The 25,644-nt window shown below is 52.1% G+C and overlaps 1 protein-coding gene across 1 annotated transcript in view; it reads left to right on the forward strand.

Moving 5' to 3' along the window:
• Positions 1-1,070: 1,070 nt before the first annotated feature.
• The window catches only part of LOC139241418 (amiloride-sensitive sodium channel subunit alpha-like), a gene marked incomplete at its 5' end in the record, with an annotated part of 35,435 nt that continues 10,861 nt past the window's right edge, over positions 1,071-25,644 (forward strand). Inside the window, 4 exons of the mRNA XM_070869977.1 lie at positions 1,071-1,174; positions 15,555-15,718; positions 16,940-17,038; positions 24,788-24,905. Of these exons, the coding sequence (XP_070726078.1) occupies positions 1,071-1,174; positions 15,555-15,718; positions 16,940-17,038; positions 24,788-24,905 (485 nt within the window). The remainder of the gene's footprint in view (positions 1,175-15,554; positions 15,719-16,939; positions 17,039-24,787; positions 24,906-25,644) is intronic.

Below are 25,644 nucleotides of genomic sequence, written 5' to 3' on the forward strand. Positions count from 1 at the left end.
GAGGGGGAAGGAGAAAGAGAGCGAGTGTGAGAGAGAGAGGCGAGAGAGAGGCAAGGGGAGAGAGAGGGAAGGGGAGAGAGGAAAGGGGAGAGGGGGAAAGGGAGAGAGGGAGAGAGTGTGAGAGAGAGGGGAGAGAGAGAGGGAAGGAGAAAGGGAAAGAGTGTGTGAGCGAGGGGAGAGAGAGAGGGAAGGGGGGAGATGGAAGGTGGAAATGGAGGGGGGAGAGGAACGGTGGAGAGAGGGAATTGTAGAGAGGGCAAGGGAGAAGGAGAGAGGGGGAGCGAGGGAATGGGAGAGAGTGTGAGAGAGAGAGGGAGTGAGAGCAGGGGAAAGAGGGAAGGGGAGAGAGGGAAGGGAGAGAGGGGGAAAGGGAGAGAGGGGAAAGGGAGCGAGGGAAGGGAGAGAGGGAAGCGGAGAGAGGAAAGGGGAGAGAGTGTCAGAGAGAGGGGAAGTGAGAGAAGGGGAGAGAGGGAAGAGAAGAGAGGGAAGGGAGAGAGGGGGAAAGGGAGAGATGGAAGGGAGAGAGGGAAGGCGAGAGAAGGAAGGGGAGAGAGGGAAGGGGAGAGAGGGAAGGGAGAGGGGGGAAGGGAGAGAGGGAAGGGAGATAGGGGGAAAGGGAGATGGGGAAAGGGATTGAGGGAAGGGGACAGAGTGTCAGAGAGAGGGGGAAATGAGAGAAGGGGAGAGAGGGAAGGGGAGAGAGGGGAAAAGGGAGAAAGGGAAGGGAGAGAGGGGTGAAAGGAACAGAAGGAAGAGAAGAGAGGGAAGGGGAGAGGCGGAAGGTGGAGAGAGGGAAGGGGAGAGAGGGAAGGGAGAGAGGGAAGGGGAGAGAGGGAAGGGGAGAGAGTGTGAGAGAAAGGGGGAGTGAGAGAAGGGGCGAGAGGGAAGGGAGAGAGGGAAGGGGAGAAAATGGAAGGGGAGAGGGGGATGGGAAGAGGGGCGATAGAGGGGGAGAGGGGAAGTGAGGAGAAAGAGAAGGGGAGAGAGGGAGAGAGAGGGAATGACAGAGAGAGAGTAGGGCTCTGGTTCCTTCCTATCCCTCTCTCACTCTTGCCTCTCTCTATTTCCAGTAACCATACCACATTTCATCACCCGGTCTACGGTAATTGTTACACGTTTAACGGAGTCAACAGCACCAACCCATGGCAATCGACACTACCTGGGAAAGGCAATGGTGAGTGAGAGTAAAACTCCCTCTACACTGTCCCATCAAACACTCCCAGGGCAGGTACAGGGGGTTAGATACAGAGTAAAGCTCCCTCTGCACTGTCCCATCAAACACTCCCAGGGCAGGTACAGGGGGTTAGATACAGATTAAAGCTCCCTCTACACTGTCCCATCAAACACTCCCAGGGCAGGTACAGGGGGTTAGATACAGAGTAAAGCTCCCTCTACACTGTCCCATCAAACACTCCCAGGGCAGGTACAGGGGGTTAGATACAGAGTAAAGCTCCCTCTACACTGTCCCATCAAACACTCCCAGGGCAGGTACAGGGGGTTAGATACAGAGTAAAGCTCCCTCTACACTGTCCCATCAAACACTCCCAGGGCAGGTACAGGGGGTTAGATACAGAGTAAAGCTCCCTCTACACTGTCCCATCAAACACTCCCAGGGCAGGTACAGCGGGTTAGATACAGAGTAAAGCTCCCTCTACACTGTCCCTTCAAACACTCCCAGGGCAGGTACAGCCCGGGTTTAGATACAGAGTAAAGCTCCCTCTGCACTGTCCCATCAAACACTCCCAGGGCAGGTACAGGGGGTTAGATACAGAGTAAAGCTCCCTCTGCACTGTCCCATCAAACACTCCCAGGGCAGGTACAGGGGGTTAGATACAGAGTAAAGCTCCCTCTACACTGTCCCATCAAACACTCCCAGGGCAGGTACAGGGGGTTAGATACAGAGTAAAGCTCCCTCTACACTGTCCCATCAAACACTCCCAGGGCAGGTACAGGGGGTTAGATACAGAGTAAAGCTCCCTCTACACTGTCCCATCAAACACTCCCAGGGCAGGTACAGGGGGTTAGATACAGAGTAAAGCTCCCTCTACACTGTCCCATCAAACACTCCCAGGGCAGGTACAGGGGGTTAGATACAGAGTAAAGCTCCCTCTACACTGTCCCATCAAACACTCCCAGGGCAGGTACAGGGGGTTAGATACAGAGTAAAGCTCCCTCTACACTGTCCCATCAAACACTCCCAGGGCAGGTACAGGGGGTTAGATACAGAGTAAAGCTCCCTCTACACTGTCCCATCAAACACTCCCAGGGCAGGTACAGGGGGTTAGATACAGAGTAAAGCTCCCTCTACACTGTCCCATCAAACACTCCCAGGGCAGGTACAGGGGGTTAGATACAGAGTAAAGCTCCCTCTACACTGTCCCATCAAACACTCCCAGGGCAGGTACAGGGGGTTAGATACAGAGTAAAGCTCCCTCTACACTGTCCCTTCAAACACTCCCAGGGCAGGTACAGCCCGGGTTTAGATACAGAGTAAAGCTCCCTCTGCACTGTCCCATCAAACACTCCCAGGGCAGGGACTGGGGGTTAGATACAGAGTAAAGCTCCCTCTACAATATCCCATCAAACACTCCCAGGGCAGGTACAGGGGGTTAGATACAGAGTAAAGCTCCCTCTACACTGTCCCATCAAACACTCCCAGGGCAGGTACAGCACTGGGTTAGATACAAAGTAAAGCTCCCTCTACACTGTCCCATCAAACACTCCCAGGGCAGGTACAGGGGGTTAGATACAGAGTAAAGCTCCCTCTACACTGTCCCATCAAACACTCCCAGGGCAGGTACAGGGGGTTAGATACAGAGTAAAGCTCCCGCTACACTGTCCCATCAAACACTCCCAGGGCAGGTACAGCACGGGGTTAGATACAGAGTAAAGCTCGCTTTACAGTGTCCCATCAAACACTCCCAGGGCAGGTACAGGGGGTTAGATACAGAGTAAAACTCCCTCTACACTGTCCCCATCAAACACTCCCAGGGCAGGTACAGGGGGTTAGATGCAGAGTAAAGCTCCCTCTACACTGTCCCATCAAACACTCCCAGGGCAGGTACAGCACGGGTTAGATACAGAGTAAAGCTCCCTCTACACTGTCCTATCAAACACTCCCAGGGCAGGTACAGGGGGTTAGATACAGAGTAAAGCTCCCTCTACACTGTCCCATCAAACACTCACAGGGCAGGTACAGCACGGGTTAGATACAGAGTAAAGTTCCCTCTACACTGTCCCATCAAACACTCCCAGGGCAGGTACAGCAGGGGTTAGATACAGAGTAAAGTTCCCTCTACACTGTCCCATCAAACACTCCCAGGGCAGGTACAGGGGGTTAGATACAGAGTAAAGCTCCCTCTACACTGTCCCATCAAACACTCCCAGGGCAGGTACAGGGGGTTAGATACAGAGTAAAGCCTCCTCTACACTGTCCCATCAAACACTCCCAGGGCAGGTACAGGGGGTTAGATACAGAGTAAAGCTCACTCTACACTGTCCCATCAAACACTCCCAGGGCAGGTACAGTGGGTTAGATACAGAGTAAAGCTCCCTCTACACTGTCCCATCAAACACTCCCAGGGCAGGTACAGCACGGGGTGAGATACAGAGTAAAGCTCCCTCTACACTGTCCCATCAAACACTCCCAGGGCAGGTACAGGGGGTTAGATACAGAGTAAAGCTCCCTCTACACTGTCCCATCAAACACTCCAAGGGCAGGTACAGCACGGGGTTAGATACAAAGTAAAGCTCCCTCTACACTGTCCCATCAAACACTCCCAGGGCAGGTACAGCACGGGGTTAGATACAGAGTAAAGCTCCCTCTACACTGTCCCATCAAACACTCCCAGGGCAGGTATAGCACGGGGTTAGATACAGAGTAAAGCTCCCTTTACAGTGTCCCATCAAACACTCCCAGGGCAGGTACAGGGGGTTAGATACAGAGTAAAGCTCCCTCTACACTGTCCCATCAAACACTCCCAGGACAGGTACAGGGGGTTAGATACAGAGTAAAGCTCCCACTACACTGTCCCATCAAACACTCCCAGGGCAGGTACAGCACGGAGTTAGATACAGAGTAAAGCTCCCTCTGCACTGTCCCATCAAACACTCCCAGGGCAGGTACAAGGGGTTAGATACAGAGTAAAGCTCACTCCACACTGTCCCATCAAACACTCCCAGGGCAGGTACAGGGGGTTAGATACAGAGTAAAGCTCCCTCTACACTGTCCCATCAAACACTCCCAGGGCAGGTACAGGGGGTTAGATACAGAGTAAAGCTCCCTCTACACTGTCCCTTCAAACACTCCCAGGGCAGGTACAGGGGGTTAGATACAGAGTAAAGCTCCCTCGACACTGTCCCATCAAACACTCCCAGGGCAGGTACAGCACGGGGTTAGATACAGAATAAAGCTCCCTCTACACTGTCCCATCAAACACTCCCAGATCAGGTACAGCACGGGGTTAGATACAGAGTAAAGCTCCCTCTACACTGTCCCATCAAACACTCCCAGATCAGGTACAGCACGGGGTTAGATACAGAGTAAAGCTCCCTCTACACTGTCCCATCAAACACTCCCAGGGCAGGTACAGGGGGTTAGATACAGAGTAAAGCTCCCTCGGCACTGTCCCATCAAACACTCCCAGGGCAGGTACAGCACGGGTTAGATACAGAGGAAAGCTCCCTCTACACTGTCCCATCAAACACTCCCAGGGCAGGTACTGCACGGGTTAGACACAGAATAAAGCTCCCTCTGCACTTTCACATCAAACTCTCCCAGGGCAGGTACAGCACGGAGTTAGATACAGAGTAAAGCTCCCTCAACACTGACCCATCAAACACTCCCAGAGCAGGGACTGGGGGTTAGATACAGAGTAAAGCTCCCTCTACACTGACCCATCAAACACTCCCAGGGCAGGGACTGGGGGTTAGATACAGAGTAAAGCTCCCTCTACACTGTCCCATCAAAAACTCCCAGGGCAGGTACAGGGGGTTAGATACAGAGTAAAGCTCCCTCTACACTGTCCCATCAAACACTCCCAGGGCAGGTACAGGGGGTTAGATACAGAGTAAAGCTCCCTCTACACTGTCCCATCAAACACTCGCAGGGCAGTTACAGGGGGTTAGATACAGAGTAAAGCTCCCTCTACACTGTCCCATCAAACACTCCCAGGGCAGGTACAGCACGGGGTTAGATACAGAGTAAAACTCCCTCTACACTGTCCCCTTCAAACACTCCCAGGGCAGGTACAGGGGGTTAGATGCAGAGTAAAGCTCCCTTTACAGTGTCCCATCAAACACTCCCAGGGCAGGTACAGGGGGTTAGATACAGAGTAAAGCTCCCTCGACACTGTCCCATCAAACACTCCCAGGGCAGGTACAGGGGGTTAGATACAGAGTAAAGCTCCCACTACACTGTCCCATCAAACACTCACAGGGCAGGTACAGCACGGGTTAGATACAGAGTAAAGCTCCCTCTACACTGTCCCATCAAACATTCCCAGGGCAGGTACAGGGGGTTAGATACAGAGTAAAGCTCCCTCTACACTGTCCCATCAAACACTCCCAGGGCAGGTACAGGGGGTTAGATACAGAGTAAAGTTCCCTCTACACTGTCCCATCAAACACTCCCAGGGCAGGTACAGCACGGGTTAGATACAGAGTAAAGTTCCCTCTACACTGTCCCATCAAACACTCCCAGGGCAGGTACAGGGGGTTAGATACAGAGTAAAGCTCCCTCTACACTGTCCCATCAAACACTCCCAGGGCAGGTACAGGGGGTTAGATACAGAGTAAAGCTCCCTCTACACTGTCCCATCAAACACTCACAGGGCAGGTACAGGGGGTTAGATACAGAGTAAAGCTCCCTCTACACTGTCCCATCAAACACTCCCAGGGCAGGTACAGGGGGTTAGATACAGAGTAAAGCTCCCTCTACACTGTCCCATCAAACACTCACAGGGCAGGTACAGCACGGGTTAGATACAGAGTAAAGCTCCCTCTACACTGTCCTATCAAACACTCCCAGGGCAGGTACAGGGGGTTAGATACAGAGTAAACTCCCTCTACACTGTCCCATCAAACACTCACAGGGCAGGTACAGCACGGGTTAGATACAGAGTAAAGTTCCCTCTACACTGTCCCATCAAACACTCCCAGGGCAGGTACAGCACGGGTTAGATACAGAGTAAAGTTCCCTCTACACTGTCCCATCAAACACTCCCAGGGCAGGTACAGGGGGTTAGATACAGAGTAAAGCTCCCTCTACACTGTCCCATCAAACACTCCCAGGGCAGGTACAGGGGGTTAGATACAGAGTAAAGCCTCCTCTACACTGTCCCATCAAACACTCCCAGGGCAGGTACAGGGGGTTAGATACAGAGTAAAGCTCACTCTACACTGTCCCATCAAACACTCCCAGGGCAGGTACAGTGGGTTAGATACAGAGTAAAGCTCCCTCTACACTGTCCCATCAAACACTCCCAGGGCAGGTACAGCACGGGGTTAGATACAGAGTAAAGCTCCCTCTACACTGTCCCATCAAACACTCCCAGGGCAGGTACAGGGGGTTAGATACAGAGTAAAGCTCCCTCTACACTGTCCCATCAAACACTCCAAGGGCAGGTACAGCACGGGGTTAGATACAAAGTAAAACTCCCTCTACACTGTCCCATCAAACACTCCCAGGGCAGGTACAGCACGGGGTTAGATACAGAGTAAAGCTCCCTCTACACTGTCCCATCAAACACTCCCAGGGCAGGTATAGCACGGGGTTAGATACAGAGTAAAGCTCCCTTTACAGTGTCCCATCAAACACTCCCAGGGCAGGTACAGGGGGTTAGATACAGAGTAAAGCTCCCTCTACACTGTCCCATCAAACACTCCCAGTACAGGTACAGGGGGTTAGATACAGAGTAAAGCTCCCACTACACTGTCCCATCAAACACTCCCAGGGCAGATACAGCACGGAGTTAGATACAGAGTAAAGCTCCCTCTGCACTGTCCCATCAAACACTCCCAGGGCAGGTACAAGGGGTTAGATACAGAGTAAAGCTCACTCCACACTGTCCCATCAAACACTCCCAGGGCAGGTACAGGGGGTTAGATACAGAGTAAAGCTCCCTCTACACTGTCCCATCAAACACTCCCAGGGCAGGTACAGGGGGTTAGATACAGAGTAAAGCTCCCTCTACACTGTCCCTTCAAACACTCCCAGGGCAGGTACAGGGGGTTAGATACAGAGTAAAGCTCCCTCGACACTGTCCCATCAAACACTCCCAGGGCAGGTACAGCACGGGGTTAGATACAGAATAAAGCTCCCTCTACACTGTCCCATCAAACACTCCCAGATCAGGTACAGCACGGGGTTAGATACAGAGTAAAGCTCCCTCTACACTGTCCCATCAAACACTCCCAGATCAGGTACAGCACGGGGTTAGATACAGAGTAAAGCTCCCTCTACACTGTCCCATCAAACACTCCCAGGGCAGGTACAGGGAGTTAGATACAGAGTAAAGCTCCCTCGGCACTGTCCCATCAAACACTCCCAGGGCAGGTACTGCACGGGTTAGACACAGAGTAAAGCTCCCTCTGCACTTTCACATCAAACTCTCCCAGGGCAGGTACAGCACGGAGTTAGATACAGAGTAAAGCTCCCTCAACACTGACCCATCAAACACTCCCAGAGCAGGGACTGGGGGTTAGATACAGAGTAAAGCTCCCTCTACACTGACCCATCAAACACTCCCAGGGCAGGGACTGGGGGTTAGATACAGAGTAAAGCTCCCTCTACACTGTCCCATCAAAAACTCCCAGGGCAGGTACAGGGGGTTAGATACAGAGTAAAGCTCCCTCTACACTGTCCCATCAAACACTCCCAGGGCAGGTACAGGGGGTTAGATACAGAGTAAAGCTCCCTCTACACTGTCCCATCAAACACTCGCAGGGCAGGTACAGGGGGTTAGATACAGAGTAAAGCTCCCTCTACACTGTCCCATCAAACACTCCCAGGGCAGGTACAGCACGGGGTTAGATACAGAGTAAAACTCCCTCTACACTGTCCCCTTCAAACACTCCCAGGGCAGGTACAGGGGGTTAGATGCAGAGTAAAGCTCCCTTTACAGTGTCCCATCAAACACTCCCAGGGCAGGTACAGGGGGTTAGATACAGAGTAAAGCTCCCTCGACACTGTCCCATCAAACACTCCCAGGGCAGGTACAGGGGGTTAGATACAGAGTAAAGCTCCCACTACACTGTCCCATCAAACACTCACAGGGCAGGTACAGCACGGGTTAGATACAGAGTAAAGCTCCCTCTACACTGTCCCATCAAACATTCCCAGGGCAGGTACAGGAGGTTAGATACAGAGTAAAGCTCCCTCTACACTGTCCCATCAAACACTCACAGGGCAGGTACAGCACGGGTTAGATACAGAGTAAAGTTCCCTCTACACTGTCCCATCAAACACTCCCAGGGCAGGTACAGCACGGGTTAGATACAGAGTAAAGTTCCCTCTACACTGTCCCATCAAACACTCCCAGGGCAGGTACAGGGGGTTAGATACAGAGTAAAGCTCCCTCTACACTGTCCCATCAAACACTCCCAGGGCAGGTACAGGGGGTTAGATACAGAGTAAAGCTCCCTCTACACTGTCCCATCAAACACTCACAGGGCAGGTACAGGGGGTTAGATACAGAGTAAAGCTCCCTCTACACTGTCCCATCAAACACTCCCAGGGCAGGTACAGGGGGTTAGATACAGAGTAAAGCTCCCTCTACACTGTCCCATCAAACACTCCCAGGGCAGGTACAGCACGGGGTTAGATACAGAGTAAAGCTCCCTCTACACTGTCCCATCAAACACTCCCAGGGCAGGTACAGGGGGTTAGATACAGAGTAAAGCTTCCTCTACACTGTCCCATCAAACACTCCCAGGGCAGGTACAGCACGGGGTTAGATACAAAGTAAAGCTCCCTCTACACTGTCCCATCAAACACTCCCAGGGCAGGTACAGGGGGTTAGATACAGAGTAAAGCTCCCTCTACACTGTCCCATCAAACACTCCCAGGGCAGGTACAGGGGGTTAGATACAGAGTAAATCTCCCTCTACACTGTCCCATCGAACACTCCCAGGGCAGGTACAGGGGGTTAGATACAGAGTAAAGCTCCCTCTACACTGTCCCATCAAACACTCCCAGGGCAGGTGCAGCACGGGGTTAGATACAGAGTAAAGCTCCCTCTACACTGTCCCATCAAACACTCCCAGGGCAGGTATAGCACGGGGTTAGATACAGAGTAAAGCTCCCTCTGCACTGTCCCATCAAACACTCCCAGGGCAGGGACTGGGGGTTAGATACAGAGTAAAGCTCCCTCTACACTGTCCCATCAAACACTCCCAGGGCAGGTACAGGGGGTTAGATACAGAGTAAAGCTCCCTCTACACTGACCCATCAAACACTCCCAGGGCAGGGACTGGGGGTTAGATACAGAGTAAAGCTCCCTCTACACTGTCCCATCAAACACTCCCAGGGCAGGTACAGGGGGTTAGATACAGAGTAAAGCTCCCTCTACACTGTCCCATCAAACACTCCCAGGGCAGGTACAGGGGGTTAGATACAGAGTAAAGCTCCCTCTACACTGTCCCATCAAACACTCCCAGGGCAGGTACAGGGGGTTAGATACAGAGTAAAGCTCCCTCTACACTGTCCCATCAAACACTCCCAGGGCAGGTACAGCACGGGGTTAGATACAGAGTAAAGCTCGCTTTACAGTGACCCATCAAACACTCCCAGGGCAGGTACAGGGGGTTAGATACAGAGTAAAACTCCCTCTACACAGTCCCCATCAAACACTCCCAGGGCAGGTACAGGGGGTTAGATGCAGAGTAAAGCTCCCTTTACAGTGTCCCATCAAACACTCCCAGGGCAGGTACAGGGGGTTAGATACAGAGTAAAGCTCCCTCGACACTGTCCCATCAAACACTCCCAGGGCAGGTACAGGGGGTTAGATACAGAGTAAAGCTCCCACTACACTGTCCCATCAAACACTCACAGGGCAGGTACAGCACGGGTTAGATACAGAGTAAAGCTCCCTCTACACTGTCCCATCAAACACTCCCAGGGCAGGTACAGGGGGTTAGATACAGAGTAAAGCTCCCTCTACACTGTCCCATCAAACACTCCCAGGGCAGGTACAGCACGGGTTAGATACAGAGTAAAGCTCCCTCTACACTGTCCCATCAAACACTCACAGGGCAGGTACAGGGGGTTAGATACAGAGTAAAGCTCCCTCTACACTGTCCCATCAAACACTCCCAGGGCAGGTACAGGGGGTTAGATACAGAGTAAAGCTCCCTCTACACTGTCCCATCAAACACTCCCAGGGCAGGTACAGCACGGGGTTAGATACAGAGTAAAGCTCCCTCTACACTGTCCCATCAAACACTCCCAGGGCAGGTACAGGGGGTTAGATACAGAGTAAAGCTCCCTCTACACTGTCCCATCAAACACTCCCAGGGCAGGTACAGCACGGGGTTAGATACAAAGTAAAGCTCCCTCTACACTGTCCCATCAAACACTCCCAGGGCAGGTACAGCACGGGGTTAGATACAGAGTAAAGCTCCCTCTACACTGTCCCATCAAACACTCCCAGGGCAGGTATAGCACGGGGTTAGATACAGAGTAAAGCTCCCTTTACAGTGTCCCATCAAACACTCCCAGGGCAGGTACAGGGGGTTAGATACAGAGTAAAGCTCCCTCTACACTGTCCCATCAAACACTCCCAGGGCAGGTACACGGGGTTAGATACAGAGTAAAGCTCCCTCTACACTGTCCCATCAAACACTCCCAGGGCAGGTACAGGGGGTTAGATACAGAGTAAAGCTCCCTCTATACTGTCCCATCAAACACTCCCAGGGCAGGTACAGCACGGGGTTAGATACAGAGTAAAGCTCCCTCGACACTGACCCATCAAACACTCCCAGGGCAGGTACAGGGGGTTAGATACAGAGTAAAGCTCCCTCTACACTGTCCCATCAAACACTCCCAGGGCAGGTACAGCACGGGGTTAGATACAAAGTAAAGCTCCCTCTACACTGTCCCATCAAACACTCCCAGGGCAGGTACAGCACGGGGTTAGATACAGAGTAAAGCTCCCTTCTACACTGTCCCATCAAACACTCCCAGAGCAGGTACAGCACGGGGTTAGATACAGAGTAAAGCTCCCTTTACACTGTCCCATCAAACACTCCCAGGGCAGGTACAGGGGGTTAGATACAGAGTAAATCTCCCTCTACACTGTCCCATCGAACACTCCCAGGGCAGGTACAGGGGGTTAGATACAGAGTAAAGCTCCCTCTACACTGTCCCATCAAACACTCCCAGGGCAGGTGCAGCACGGGGTTAGATACAGAGTAAAGCTCCCTCTACACTGTCCCATCAAACACTCCCAGGGCAGGTATAGCACGGGGTTAGATACAGAGTAAAGCTCCCTTTACAGTGTCCCATCAAACACTCCCAGGGCAGGTACAGGGGGTTAGATACAGAGTAAAGCTCCCTCTACACTGTCCCATCAAACACTCCCAGGGCAGGTACAGGGGGTTAGATACAGAGTAAAGCTCCCTCTACACTGTCCCATCAAACACTCCCAGGGCAGGTACAGGGGGTTAGATACAGAGTAACGCTCCCTCTACACTGTCCCATCAAACACTCCCAGGGCAGGTACAGCACGGGGTTAGATACAGAGTAAAGCTCCCTCTACACTGTCCCATCAAACACTCCCAGGGCAGGTACAGGGGGTTAGATACAGAGTAAAGCTCCCTCTACACTGTCCCATCAAACACTCCCAGGGCAGGTACAGGGGGTTAGATACAGAGTAACGCTCCCTCTACACTGTCCCATCAAACACTCCCAGGGCAGGTACAGCACGGGGTTAGATACAGAGTAAAGCTCCCTCTACACTGTCCCATCAAACACTCCCAGGGCAGGTACAGGGGGTTAGATGCAGAGTAAAGCTCCCTTTACAGTGTCCCATCAAACACTCCCAGGGCAGGTACAGGGGGTTAGATACAGAGTAAAGCTCCCTCGACACTGTCCCATCAAACACTCCCAGGGCAGGTACAGGGGGTTAGATACAGAGTAAAGCTCCCACTACACTGTCCCATCAAACACTCACAGGGCAGGTACAGCACGGGTTAGATACAGAGTAAAGCTCCCTCTACACTGTCCCATCAAACACTCCCAGGGCAGGTACAGGGGGTTAGATACAGAGTAAAGCTCCCTCTACACTGTCCCATCAAACACTCCCAGGGCAGGTACAGGGGGTTAGATACAGAGTAAAGCTCCCTCTACACTGTCCCATCAAACACTCACAGGGCAGGTACAGGGGGTTAGATACAGAGTAAAGCTCCCTCTACACTGTCCCATCAAACACTCCCAGGGCAGGTACAGGGGGTTAGATACAGAGTAAAGCTCCCTCTACACTGTCCCATCAAACACTCCCAGGGCAGGTACAGCACGGGGTTAGATACAGAGTAAAGCTCCCTCTACACTGTCCCATCAAACACTCCCAGGGCAGGTACAGGGGGTTAGATACAGAGTAAAGCTCCCTCTACACTGTCCCATCAAACACTCCCAGGGCAGGTACAGCACGGGGTTAGATACAAAGTAAAGCTCCCTCTACACTGTCCCATCAAACACTCCCAGGGCAGGTACAGCACGGGGTTAGATACAGAGTAAAGCTCCCTCTACACTGTCCCATCAAACACTCCCAGGGCAGGTATAGCACGGGGTTAGATACAGAGTAAAGCTCCCTTTACAGTGTCCCATCAAACACTCCCAGGGCAGGTACAGGGGGTTAGATACAGAGTAAAGCTCCCTCTACACTGTCCCATCAAACACTCCCAGGGCAGGTACACGGGGTTAGATACAGAGTAAAGCTCCCTCTACACTGTCCCATCAAACACTCCCAGGGCAGGTACAGGGGGTTAGATACAGAGTAAAGCTCCCTCTATACTGTCCCATCAAACACTCCCAGGGCAGGTACAGCACGGGGTTAGATACAGAGTAAAGCTCCCTCGACACTGACCCATCAAACACTCCCAGGGCAGGTACAGGGGGTTAGATACAGAGTAAAGCTCCCTCTACACTGTCCCATCAAACACTCCCAGGGCAGGTACAGCACGGGGTTAGATACAAAGTAAAGCTCCCTCTACACTGTCCCATCAAACACTCCCAGGGCAGGTACAGCACGGGGTTAGATACAGAGTAAAGCTCCCTTCTACACTGTCCCATCAAACACTCCCAGAGCAGGTACAGCACGGGGTTAGATACAGAGTAAAGCTCCCTTTACACTGTCCCATCAAACACTCCCAGGGCAGGTACAGGGGGTTAGATACAGAGTAAATCTCCCTCTACACTGTCCCATCGAACACTCCCAGGGCAGGTACAGGGGGTTAGATACAGAGTAAAGCTCCCTCTACACTGTCCCATCAAACACTCCCAGGGCAGGTGCAGCACGGGGTTAGATACAGAGTAAAGCTCCCTCTACACTGTCCCATCAAACACTCCCAGGGCAGGTATAGCACGGGGTTAGATACAGAGTAAAGCTCCCTTTACAGTGTCCCATCAAACACTCCCAGGGCAGGTACAGGGGGTTAGATACAGAGTAAAGCTCCCTCTACACTGTCCCATCAAACACTCCCAGGGCAGGTACAGGGGGTTAGATACAGAGTAAAGCTCCCTCTACACTGTCCCATCAAACACTCCCAGGGCAGGTACAGGGGGTTAGATACAGAGTAACGCTCCCTCTACACTGTCCCATCAAACACTCCCAGGGCAGGTACAGCACGGGGTTAGATACAGAGTAAAGCTCCCTCTACACTGTCCCATCAAACACTCCCAGGGCAGGTACAGGGGGTTAGATACAGAGTAAAGCTCCCTCTACACTGTCCCATCAAACACTCCCAGGGCAGGTACAGCACGGGGTTAGATACAAAGTAAAGCTCCCTCTACACTGTCCCATCAAACACTCCCAGGGCAGGTACAGCACGGGGTTAGATACAGAGTAAAGCTCCCTCTACACTGTCCCATCAAACACTCCCAGGGCAGGTACAGGGGGTTAGATACAGAGTAAAGCTCCCTCTACACTGTCCCATCAAACACTCCCAGGGCAGGTACAGCACGGGGTTAGATACAGAGTAAAGCTCCCTCGACACTGTCCCATCAAACACTCCCAGGGCAGGTATAGCACGGGGTTAGATACAGAGTAAAGCTCCCTTTACAGTGTCCCATCAAACACTCCCAGGGCAGGTACAGGGGGTTAGATACAGAGTAAAGCTCCCTCTACACTGTCCCATCAAACACTCCCAGGGCAGGTACAGGGGGTTAGATACAGAGTAAAGCTCCCTCTACACTGTCCCATCAAACACTCCCAGGGCAGGTACAGGGGGTTAGATACAGAGTAAAGCTCCCTCTACACTGTCCCATCAAACACTCCCAGGGCAGGTACAGCACGGGGTTAGATACAGAGTAAAGCTTCCTCTACACTGTCCCATCAAACACTCCCAGGGCAGGTACAGGGGGTTAGATACAGAGTAAAGCTCCCTCTACACTGTCCCATCAAACACTCCCAGGGCAGGTACAGCACGGGGTTAGATACAAAGTAAAGCTCCCTCTACACTGTCCCATCAAACACTCCCAGGGCAGGTACAGCACGGGGTTAGATACAGAGTAAAGCTCCCTCTACACTATCCCATCAAACACTCCCAGAGCAGGTACAGCACGGGGTTAGATACAGAGTAAAGCTCCCTTTACACTGTCCCATCAAACACTCCCGGGGCAGGTACAGGGGGTTAGATACAGAGTAAATCTCCCTCTACACTGTCCCATCGAACACTCCCAGGGCAGGTGCAGGGGGTTAGATACAGAGTAAAGCTCCCTCTACACTGTCCTATCAAACACTCCCAGGGCAGGTGCAGCACGGGGTTAGATACAGAGTAAAGCTCCCTCTACACTGTCCCATCAAACACTCCCAGGGCAGGTATAGCACGGGGTTAGATACAGAGTAAAGCTCCCTTTACAGTGTCCCATCAAACACTCCCAGGGCAGGTACAGGGGGTTAGATACAGAGTAAAGCTCCCTCTACACTGTCCCATCAAACACTCCCAGGGCAGGTACAGGGGGTTAGATACAGAGTAAAGCTCCCTCTACACTGTCCCATCAAACACTCCCAGGGCAGGTACAGGGGGTTAGATACAGAGTAAAGCTCCCTCTACACTGTCCCATCAAACACTCCCAGGGCAGGTACAGCACGGGGTTAGATACAGAGTAAAGCTCCCTCTACACTGTCCCATCAAACACTCCCAGGGCAGGTACAGGGGGTTAGATACAGAGTAAAGCTCCCTCTACACTGTCCCATCAAACACTCCCAGGACAGGTACAGCACGGGGTTAGATACAGAGTAAAGCTCCCTCTACACTGTCCCATCAAACACTCCCAGGACAGGTACAGCACGGGGTTAGATACGCAGTAAAACTCTCCTCTCTCCGCCCCTCTGCAGGACTTTCCCTGCTGCTGAAGACGGAACAGAACGATTATATCCCGTTCCTGTCGACCGTCGCTGGGGCGAGGGTCATGGTTCACGGACAGAACAAAGCCCCGTTCATGGAAGACGGAGGGTTTGATATTCGACCGGGTGTGGAAACATCGATTAGCATGCGAAAGGTGAAATAAAGGAAGATAGAACGACTTGCATTTATATATCACCTTTCACGACGTCCCGAAGCGCTTTACAGCCAATGACGTACTTTTTGGAGTGTGGTCACTGTTGTATTGTGGGAAACGCGGCAGCCAATTTGCGCACAGCAAGCTCCCACACACAGCGATGTGATAATGACCCAGATAATCTGTGTTTGTGATGTGGATTGAGGGATAAATATTGGCCCCAGGACACCGGGGAGAACTCCCCCTGCTCTTCTTCCAAATAGTACCCCGGGATCTTTTACATCCACCCGAGAGGGGCCTCGGTTTAATGTCTCATCCGAAATATGGCCCCTCCGACAGTGCGGCATTCCCTCAGTACTGCCCCTCCGACAGTGCGGCACACCCTCAGTACTGCCCCTCCGACAGTGCGGCACTCCCTCAGTACTGCCCCTCCGACAGTACGGCACTCCTTCAGTACTGCCCCTCCGACAGTGCGGCACTCCCTCCGTACTGCCCCTCCGACAGTATGGCACTCCCTCAGTACTGCCCCTCCGACAGCACAGTACGACACTCCCTCAGTACTGCCCTTCCGACAGTGCGGCGCTCCCTCAGTACTGCCCCTCCGACAGTGCGGAACTCCCTCAGTACTGCCCCTCCGACAGTGCGGCACTCCCTCAGTACTGCCCCTCCGACAGTGCGGTGCTCCCTCAGTACTGCCCCTCCGACAGCGCAGTACAGCACTCCCTCAGTACAGCCCCTCCGACAGTGCGGCGCTCCCTCAGTACTGCCCCTCCGACAGTGCGGCACTCCCTCAGTACGGCCCCTCCGACAGTGTGGCACTCCCTCAGTACTGCCCCTCCGACAGTGCGGCACTCCCTCAGTACTGCCCCTCCGACAGTGCGGCACTCCCTCAGTACTGCCCCTCCGACAGTGCGGCACTCCCTCAGTACTGCCCCTCCGACAGTGCGGCGCTCCCTCAGTACTGCCCCTCCGACAGTGCGGCGCTCCCGACAACTCTGTCCGGCGTTCCCTCCAGTCTGCACTGGGAGGGTTAGCCTGGATGTGATGTGCTCGAGTCCGTGGAGTGGGACTTGAACCCACAACCTTCTGACTCCGAGGCGATCGGGCTGCCCACTGAGACACGGCTGACACTGTGAAGACACTCACACACACCCAGTTGAAGACAAGTCGGGTGATTTTCAGTCTTGGTTTGATCGAGGCCGTGCTTGGTGTGTTTTGCAGGAGGAGGTAATTCGACTCGGGGGGGAATACAGCGACTGTACGGAGGATGGGCGCGAGATCGGGGTTCGTAACCTCTACAGGTCGGACTACACACAACAGGTAAAGGACCTGATGGCTTGCACCCTCGGGTCCTCAGAGAAGTAGCGGCAGGGATAGTGGATGCATTGGTTGTAATTTACCAACATTCCCCGGATTCTGGGGAGGTCCCAGCAGATTGGAAAACTGCAAATGTAATGCCCCTATTTAAAAAAGGAGGCAGACAAAAAGCAGGAAACTATAGACCAGTTAGCCTAACATCTGTGGTCGGGGAAAATGTTGGAGTCCATTATTAAGGAAGCAGTAGCAGGACATTTGGAAAAGCAAAATTCGGTCAGACAGAGTCAGCATGGATTTATGAAGGGAAATCATGTTTGACATGTAACCTTTGAGGATGTAATGAACAGGATGGATAAAGGGGAACCAATAGATGTGGTGTATTTGGATTTCCAGAAGGCATTTGACAAGGTGCCACTTAAAAGGTTACTGCACAAGATCAAAGTGCACGGGGTCGGGGTTAATATATTTACATGGATAGAAGATTGGCTAACTAACAGAAAACAGGGAGTCGGGATAAATGGTTCATTCTCGGGTTGCAACCAGTAACTAGTGGGGTGCCACAGGGATCAGTGCTGGGACACCAACTATTTACAATCTATATTAACGACTTGGAAGAAGGGACTGAGTGTAACGTAGCCAAGTTTGCTCACGATACAAAGATGGGAGGAAAAGCAATGTGTGAGGAGGACACAAAAAAACCTACAAAAGGACACGGACAGGCTCAGTGAGTGGGCAAAAATTTGTCAGATGGAGTATAATGTTGGAAAGTTTGAGGTTATGCAACTTTGGCAGAAAAAAAATCAAAGAGCAAGTTATTATTTAAATGGAGAAAGATTACAAAGTGCTGCAGTACAGCGGGACCTGGGGGTTACTTGTGCATGAAACACAAAAGGTTAGTATGCAGGTACAGCAAGTGATCAGGAAGGCCAATGGTATCTTGGCCTTTATTGCAAAGGGGATGGAGTATAAAAGCAGGGAAGTCTTGCTCCAGTTACACAGGGTATTGGTGAGGCCACACCTGGAGTACTGCATGCACAGTTCTGCTCTCCGTATTTACGAAAGGATATACTTGCTTTGGAGACAGTTCAGAGAAGGTTCACTCGGTTGATTCCGGAGATGAAGGGGGTTGACTTATGAGGAAAGATTGAGGAGGTTGGGCCTCTACTCATTGGAATTCAGAAGAATGAGAGGTGATCTTATCGAAAGGTATCAGATTATGAGGGGGGGCTCGACAAGGTGGATGCAGAGAGGATGTTCCCACTGATGGGGGAGACTAGAACTAGGGGGCATGGTCTTAGAATACGGGGCCGCCCATTTAAAACTGAGATGAGGAGGAATTTCTTCTCTCAGAGGGTTGTAAATCTGTGGAACTCGCTGCCTCAGAGAGCTGTGGAAGCCGGGACATTGAATATATTTAAGACAGAGATAGACAGTTCCTTCACCGATAAGGGGATAAGGGGGCGGGCAGGGAAGTGGAGCTGAGTCCATGATCGAATCAGCCATGATGGCATTAAATGGCGGAGCAGGCTCGAGGGGCCGAATGGCCGACTCCTGCTCCTATTTCTGATGTTCTTATCTACCTCTGATGCGCGAATCGATGTTGCACGCCTCCCCAAAATGCAGCGACACTCACCGGGGATTCGGATTCCGCGTGCGACCCCTGAGCTATTCAACTGTGTGGGGAATCGCCGGCGAGCTCCGATCCTGCCCCCTCGCCTCACCCCCCCCCCCCCCCGCCACATCCCCCGCCCATCCTCCCCTCCCTGATCGAGAGGCACTGAGGCAAACTGTCGGCCCTTTCACATCCTTACCCCCACAAAGCCTGACAGAGGTCGGCGAACTTCAGGCCGGGGTTGGAGCCTGGGCATTTGCTCCTGGCCGAGACCCCCCCAACACACACGGTGCAAGAACAGGGCCCCAGCTCCCTGACGACGGCCTTGCTCCGGGGTTGGCTGATATCATAAGAAACATACGAACAGAAGAAATAGGAGCAGGAGTCGGCCATTCGGCCCCTCGAGCCTGCCCTGCCATTTAATACCATCATGGCTGATCCGATCATGGACACAGCTCCACTTCCCTGCCCGCCCCCTTATCCCCTTATCGGTTCAGGAACTGTCTATCTCTGTCTTAAATATATTCAATGTCCCGGCTCCCACAGCTCTCTGAGGCAGCGAGTTCCACAGATTTACAACCCTCTGAGAGAAGGAATTCCTCCTCATCTCAGTTTTAAATGGGTGGCCCCTTATTCTAAGACCATGCCCCCTAGTTCTAGTCTCCCCCATCAGTGGGAACATCCTCTCTGCATCCACCTTGTCAAGCCCCATCATAATCTTCTACCAAAATTCTCTGGATTCTGGGGGGGTACCAGCGGATTGGAAAGCAGCTAATGTAACGCCTCTGTTTAAAAAAGAGAGCAGACAAAAGGCAGGTAACTATAGGCCGGTTAGTTTAACATCTGTAGTGGGGAAAATGCTTGAAACTATCATTAAGGAAGAAATAGCGGGACATCGTGATAGGAATAGTGCAATCAAGCAGACGCAGCATGGATTCATGAAGGGGAAATCATGTTTAACTAATTTACTGGAATTCTTTGAGGATATAATGAGCATCGTGGATAGAGGTGTAACCGATGGATGTGGTGTATTTAGATTTCCAAAAGGCATTCGATAAGGTGCCACACAAAAGGTTACTGCAGAAGATAGAGGTACGCGGAGTCAGAGGAAATGTATTAGCATGGATAGAGAATTGGCTGGCGAACAGAAAGCAGAGAGTCGGGATAAATGGGTCCTTTTCGGGTTGGAAATCGGTGGTTAGTGGTGTGCCACAGGGATCGGTGCTGGGACAACAACTGTTTACAATATACATAGATGACCTGGAAGAGGGGACAGAGTGTAGTGTAACAAAATTTTCAGATGACACTAAGATTAGTGGGAAAGCGGGTTGTGCAGAGGACACAGAGAGGCTGCAAAGAGATTGAGATAGGTTAAGCGAATGGGCTAAGGTTTGGCAGGTGGAATACAATGTCGGAAAGTGTGAGGTCATCCACCTTGGGAAAAAAAACAGTAAAAGGGAATATTATTTGAATGGGGAGAAATTACAACATGCTGCGGTGCAGAGGGACCTGGGGGTCCTTGTGCATGAATCCCAAAAAGTTAGTTTGCAGGTGCAGCAGGTAATCAGGAAGGCGAATGGGATGTTGGCCTTCATTGCGAGAGGGATGAAGTACAAAAGCAGGGAGGTCCTGCTGCAACTGTATAGGGTATTGGTGAGGCCGCACCTGGAGTACTGCGTGCAGTTTTGGTCACCTTACTTAAGGAAGGATATACTAGCTTTGGAGGGGGTACAGAGACGATTCACTAGGCTGATTCCGGAGATGAGGGGGTTACCTTATGATGATAGATTGAGTAGACTGGGTCTTTACTCGTTGGAGTTCAGAAGGATGAGGGGTGATCTTATAGAAACATTTAAAATAATGAAAGGGATAGACAAGATAGAGGCAGAGGGGGTTGTTTCCACTGGTAGGGGAGACTAGAACTAGGGGGCACAGCCTCAAAATACGTGGGAGCCAATTTAAAACCGAGTTGAGAAGGAATTTCTTCTCCCAGAGGGTTGTGAATCTGTGGAATTCTCTGCCCAGGGAAGCAGTTGAGGCTAGCTCATTGAATGTATTCAAGTCACAGATAGATAGATTTTTAACCAATAAGGGAATTAAGGGTTACGGGGAGCGGGCGGGTAAGTGGAGCTGAGTCCACGGCCAGATCAGCCATGATCTTGTTGAATGACGGAGCAGGCTCGAGGGGCTAGATGGCCGACTCCTGTTCCTAATTCTTATCTTCTTATGATTCCATAAGATCACCTCTCATTCTTCTGAATTCCAATGAGTAGAGGTCCAACCTCCTCAACCGTTCCTCATAAGTCAACCCACTCATCCCCGGAATCGACCGAGTGAACCTTCTCTGAACTGCCTCCAAAGCAAGTATATCCTTTCGTAAATATGGAAATCAAAACTGTACACGCAGTACTCCAGGTGTGGCCTCACCAATACCCTGTATAACTGGAGCAAGACTTCCCTGCTTTTATACTCCATTCCCTTTGCAATAAAGACCAAGATACCATTGGTCTTCCTGATCACTTGCTGTTCATGCATACGCACCTTTTGTGTTCAAGCTTCACAAATCTTCTGGAATTTTTTGAGGATGTAACTAGTAGAGTGGACAAGGGAGAACCAGTGGATGTGGTGTATTTGGACTTTCAAAAGGCTTTTGACAAGGTCCCACACAGGAGATTAGTGTGCAAAATTTAAGTGCATCGTATTGGGGGTAATGTACTGACGTGGATAGAGAACTGGTTGGCAGACAGGAAGTAAAGTGTACGAATAAACGGGTCCTTTTCAGAATGGCAGGCAGTGACTAGTGGGGTAACACAAGGGTCAGTGCTGGGACCCCAGCTATTTACAATGATTTAGATTGAAGGAATTGAGTGTAATATCTCCAAGTTTGCAGATGACACTAAGCTGGGTGGCGGTGTGAGCTGTGAGGAGGATGCTAAGAGGCTGCAGGGTGACTTGGACAGGTTAGGTGAGTGGGCAAATGCATGGCAGATGCAGTATAATGTGGATAAATGTGAGATTATCCACTTTTGTGGCAAAAACAGGAAGACAGAATATTATCTGAATGGCGGCAGATTAGGAAAAGGGGAGGTGCAACGAGACCTGGGTGTCACGGTACATTGAAGGTTGGCATGCAGGTACAGCAGGCGGTGAAGAAGGCAAATGGCATGTTGGCCTTCATAGCGAGGGGATTTGAGTACAGGAGCAGGGAGGTCTTACTGCAGTTGTACAGGGTCTTGGTGAGGCCTCACCTGGAATATTGTGTTCAGTTTTGATCTCCTAATCTGAGGACGGATGTTCTTGCTATTGAGGGAGTGCAGCGAAGGTTCACCAGACTGATTCCCGGGATGGCAGGACTGACATATGAGGAGAGACTGGATCGACTGGGCCTGTATTCACTGGAGTTTAGAAGGATGAGAGGGGATCTCATAGAAACATATAAAATTCTGACGGCACTGGACAGGTTAGATGCAGGAAGAATGTTCTCGATGTTGGGGGAGTCCAGAACCAGGGGTCACAGTCTAAGGATAAGGGGTAAGCCATTTAGGACCGAGATGAGGAGAAACTTCTTCACTCAGAGAGTTGTGAACCTGTGGAATTCCCTGCCGCAGAGAGTTGTTGAGGCCAGTTCATTGGATATATTCCAGAGGGAGTGAGATGTGGTCCTTACAGCTAAAGGGATCAAGGGGTATGGAGAGAAAGCAGGAAAGGGGTACTGAGGGAATGATCAGCCATGATCTTATTGAATGATGGTGCAGGCTCGAAGGGCCGAATGGCCAACTCCTGCACCTATTTTCTATGTTTCTATGCACGAGCACCCATGTTGTACTGCAGCACTTTGCAATCTTTCACCATTTAAATAATAACTTGCTCTTTGATTTTTTTCTGCCAAAGTGCATGACCTCACACTTTCCCACATTATACTCCATCTGACAAATTGTTGCCCACTCACTGAGCCTGTCTGTGTCCTTTTGTAGGTTTTTTGTGCACTCCTCACACATTGCTTTTCCTCCCAACTTTGTATCGTGAGCAAACTTGGCTATGTTACACTCAGTCCCTTCTTCCAAGTTGTTAATATAGATTGTAAATAGTTGAGGACCCAGCACTGATCCCTGCGACACCCCACTAGTTACTGATTGCAACCCGAGAATGAACCATTTATCCCGACTCTCTGTTCTCAGTTAGTTAGCCAATCCTGCCCTGGGAGTGTTTGATGGGACAGTGTAGAGGGAGCTTTACTCTGTATCTAACCCCCTGTACCTGCCCTGGGAGTGTTTGATGGGGACAGTGTAGAGGGAGCTTTACTCTGTATCTAACCCCCTGTACCTGCCCTGGGAGTGTTTGATGGGACAGTGTAGAGGGAGCTTTACTCTGTATCTAACCCGTGCTGTACCTGCCCTGTGAGTGTTTGATGGGACAGTGTAGAGGGAGCTTTACTCTGTATCTAACCCCCTGTACCTGCCCTGGGAGTGTTTGATGGGACAGTGTAGAGGGAGCTTTACTCTGTATCTAACCCCCTGTACCTGCCCTGGGAGTGTTTGATGGGACAGTGTAGAGGGAGCTTTACTCTATATCTAACCCCCTGCTTTTCCACCCGTCTTTGTATCATCAGCAAACTTGGCTACGTTACACTCGGTCCCTTCTTCTAAGTCATTAATATCATCATCATCATATGCAGTCCCTCGGAATCGAGGAAGACTTGCCTCCACTCTAACAGTGAGTTCTCAGGTGACTGAACCGTCCAATACGGGAGCCACAGTCCCTGTCACAGGTGGGACAGACAGTGGTTGAGGGAAGGGGAGGGTGGGACTGGTTTGCCGCACGCTCCTTCCGCTGCCTGCGCTTGGTCTCTGCACGCTCTCGGCGACGAGACTCGAGGTGCTCAGCGCCCTCCCGGATGCACTTCCTCCACTTCGGGACGGACTGGTCTTTGGGCCCAGGGACTCCCAGGTGTCGGTGGGGATGTTGCACTTTATCAGTGAGGGTGTCCCTTGTAACGTTTCCTCTGCCCACCTTTGGCTCGCTTGCCGTGAAGGAGTTTCGAGTAGAGCGCTTGCTTTGGGAGTCTCGTGTCTGGGGGGCGTGCGGACAATGTGGCCCTGCCCAGCGGAGCTGGTCGAGTGTGGTCAGTGCTTCGATGCTGGGGATGTTGGCCTGGTCGAGGACGCTAACGTTGGTGCGTCTGTCCTCCTGGGAGATTTGTAGGATCTTGCGGAGACAGCGTTGGTGGTATTTCTCCAGCGACTTGAGGTGTCTACTGTACATGGTCCATGTCTCTGAGCCATACAGGAGGGCGGGTATCACTACAGCCCTGTAGACCATGAGCTGGGGGTGAGATACCTACTGTACATGGTCCATGTCTCTGAGCCATACAGGAGGGTGGGTATCACTACAGCCCTGTAGACCATGAGCTGGGGGTGAGGTATCTACTGTACATGGTCCATGTCTCTGAGCCATACAGGAGGGTGGGTATCACTACAGCCCTGTAGACCATGAGCTGGGGGTGAGGTATCTACTGTACATGGTCCATGTCTCTGGGCCATACAGGAGGGCGGGTATCACTACAGCCCTGTAGACCATGAGCTGGGGGTGAGATACCTACTGTACATGGTCCATGTCTCTGAGCCATACAGGAGGGCGGGTATCACCACAGCCCTGTAGACCATGAGCTGGGGGTGAGGTACCTACTGTACATGGTCCATGTCTCTGAGCCATACAGGAGGGTGGGTATCACTACAGCCCTGTAGACCATGAGCTGGGGGTGAAATACCGACTGTACATGGTCCATGTCTCTGAGCCATACAGGAGGGTGGGTATCACTACAGCCCTGTAGACCATGAGCTTGGTGGTGGATTTGAGGGCCTGGTCATCAAACACTCTTTTCCTCAGGCGGCCGAAGGCTGCACTGGCGCACTGGAGGCGGTGTTGGATCTCGTCGTCAATGCCTGTTCTTGTTGATAAGAGGCTCCCGAGGTTTGGGAAATAGTCCCTCAACCACCACGGCGGTGAAAACACTGGGACTGGGGGTTCCGTGTGTCCCGTTTCATGAGGAGGGCGATTTGGGGCCCCTAAGTCTATCGCATTGACGTTCCACCCCGATTCTGACTGTTTGTGTGTGTCTCTCTCTCTCCCCCTCCTCCCAGGCCTGCGTTCGCTCGTGTTTTCAGCTCATCATGGTCTCCCGCTGTGGCTGTGCATACTACTTCTACCCGCTACCCCCCGGGGCAGAATACTGCAACTACAACACGCACACGGCCTGGGGTGAGTCGCAGAAATTGGCCCGAATCCAGCACTCACCTTTCTGACCCTCTGGGACCAGGCCAAAACTTGGCTGTTGTATGTTGGCCGAAGCCTCTCGGGCCTGTTGCTAAGGCTTTTGTGTGTAGGCCAAAGCTCGTCGAGCCTGTTAGTAAGGCCAAAGCCTCTCGGGCCTGTTGCTAAGGCTTTTGAGTGCAGGTCAAAGCTCGTCGGTCCTGTTGCTAAGGCCAAAGCCTCTCGGGCCTGTTGCTAAGCCTGTTGGTGTCAGCCGTGGCTTAGTGGGCAGCACCCTCGCATCTGAGTCAGAAAGTTGAGGGTTCCAATCCCAATCCAGGGACTCGAGCATATAAATCTAGGATGACACTCACAGTGCAGTACTGAGGGAGCGCTGCACTGTCGGAGGGGCAGTACTGAGGGAGCGCTGCACTGTCGGAGGGGCAGTACTGAGGGAACGCTGCACTGTCGGAGGGGCAGTACTGAGGGAGCACCGCACTGTCGGAGGGGCAGTACTGAGGGAGCGGCGCACTGTCGGAGGGGCAGTACTGAGGGAGCGCCGCACTGTCGGAGGGGCGGTACTGAGGGAGTGCTGCACTGTCGGAGGGGCAGTACTGAGGGTGTGCCGTACTGTCGGAGGGGCGGTACTGAGGGAGTGCCGCACTGTCAGAGGGTCAGTACTGAGGGAGTGCCGCACTGTCAGAGGGGCAGTACTGAGGGAGCGCCGCACTGTCGGAGGGGCAGTACT

The sequence above is a fragment of the Pristiophorus japonicus genome, unplaced genomic scaffold, assembly GCF_044704955.1.
Source record: "Pristiophorus japonicus isolate sPriJap1 unplaced genomic scaffold, sPriJap1.hap1 HAP1_SCAFFOLD_1065, whole genome shotgun sequence".
NCBI classification, from domain to species: Eukaryota; Metazoa; Chordata; class Chondrichthyes; family Pristiophoridae; genus Pristiophorus; species Pristiophorus japonicus.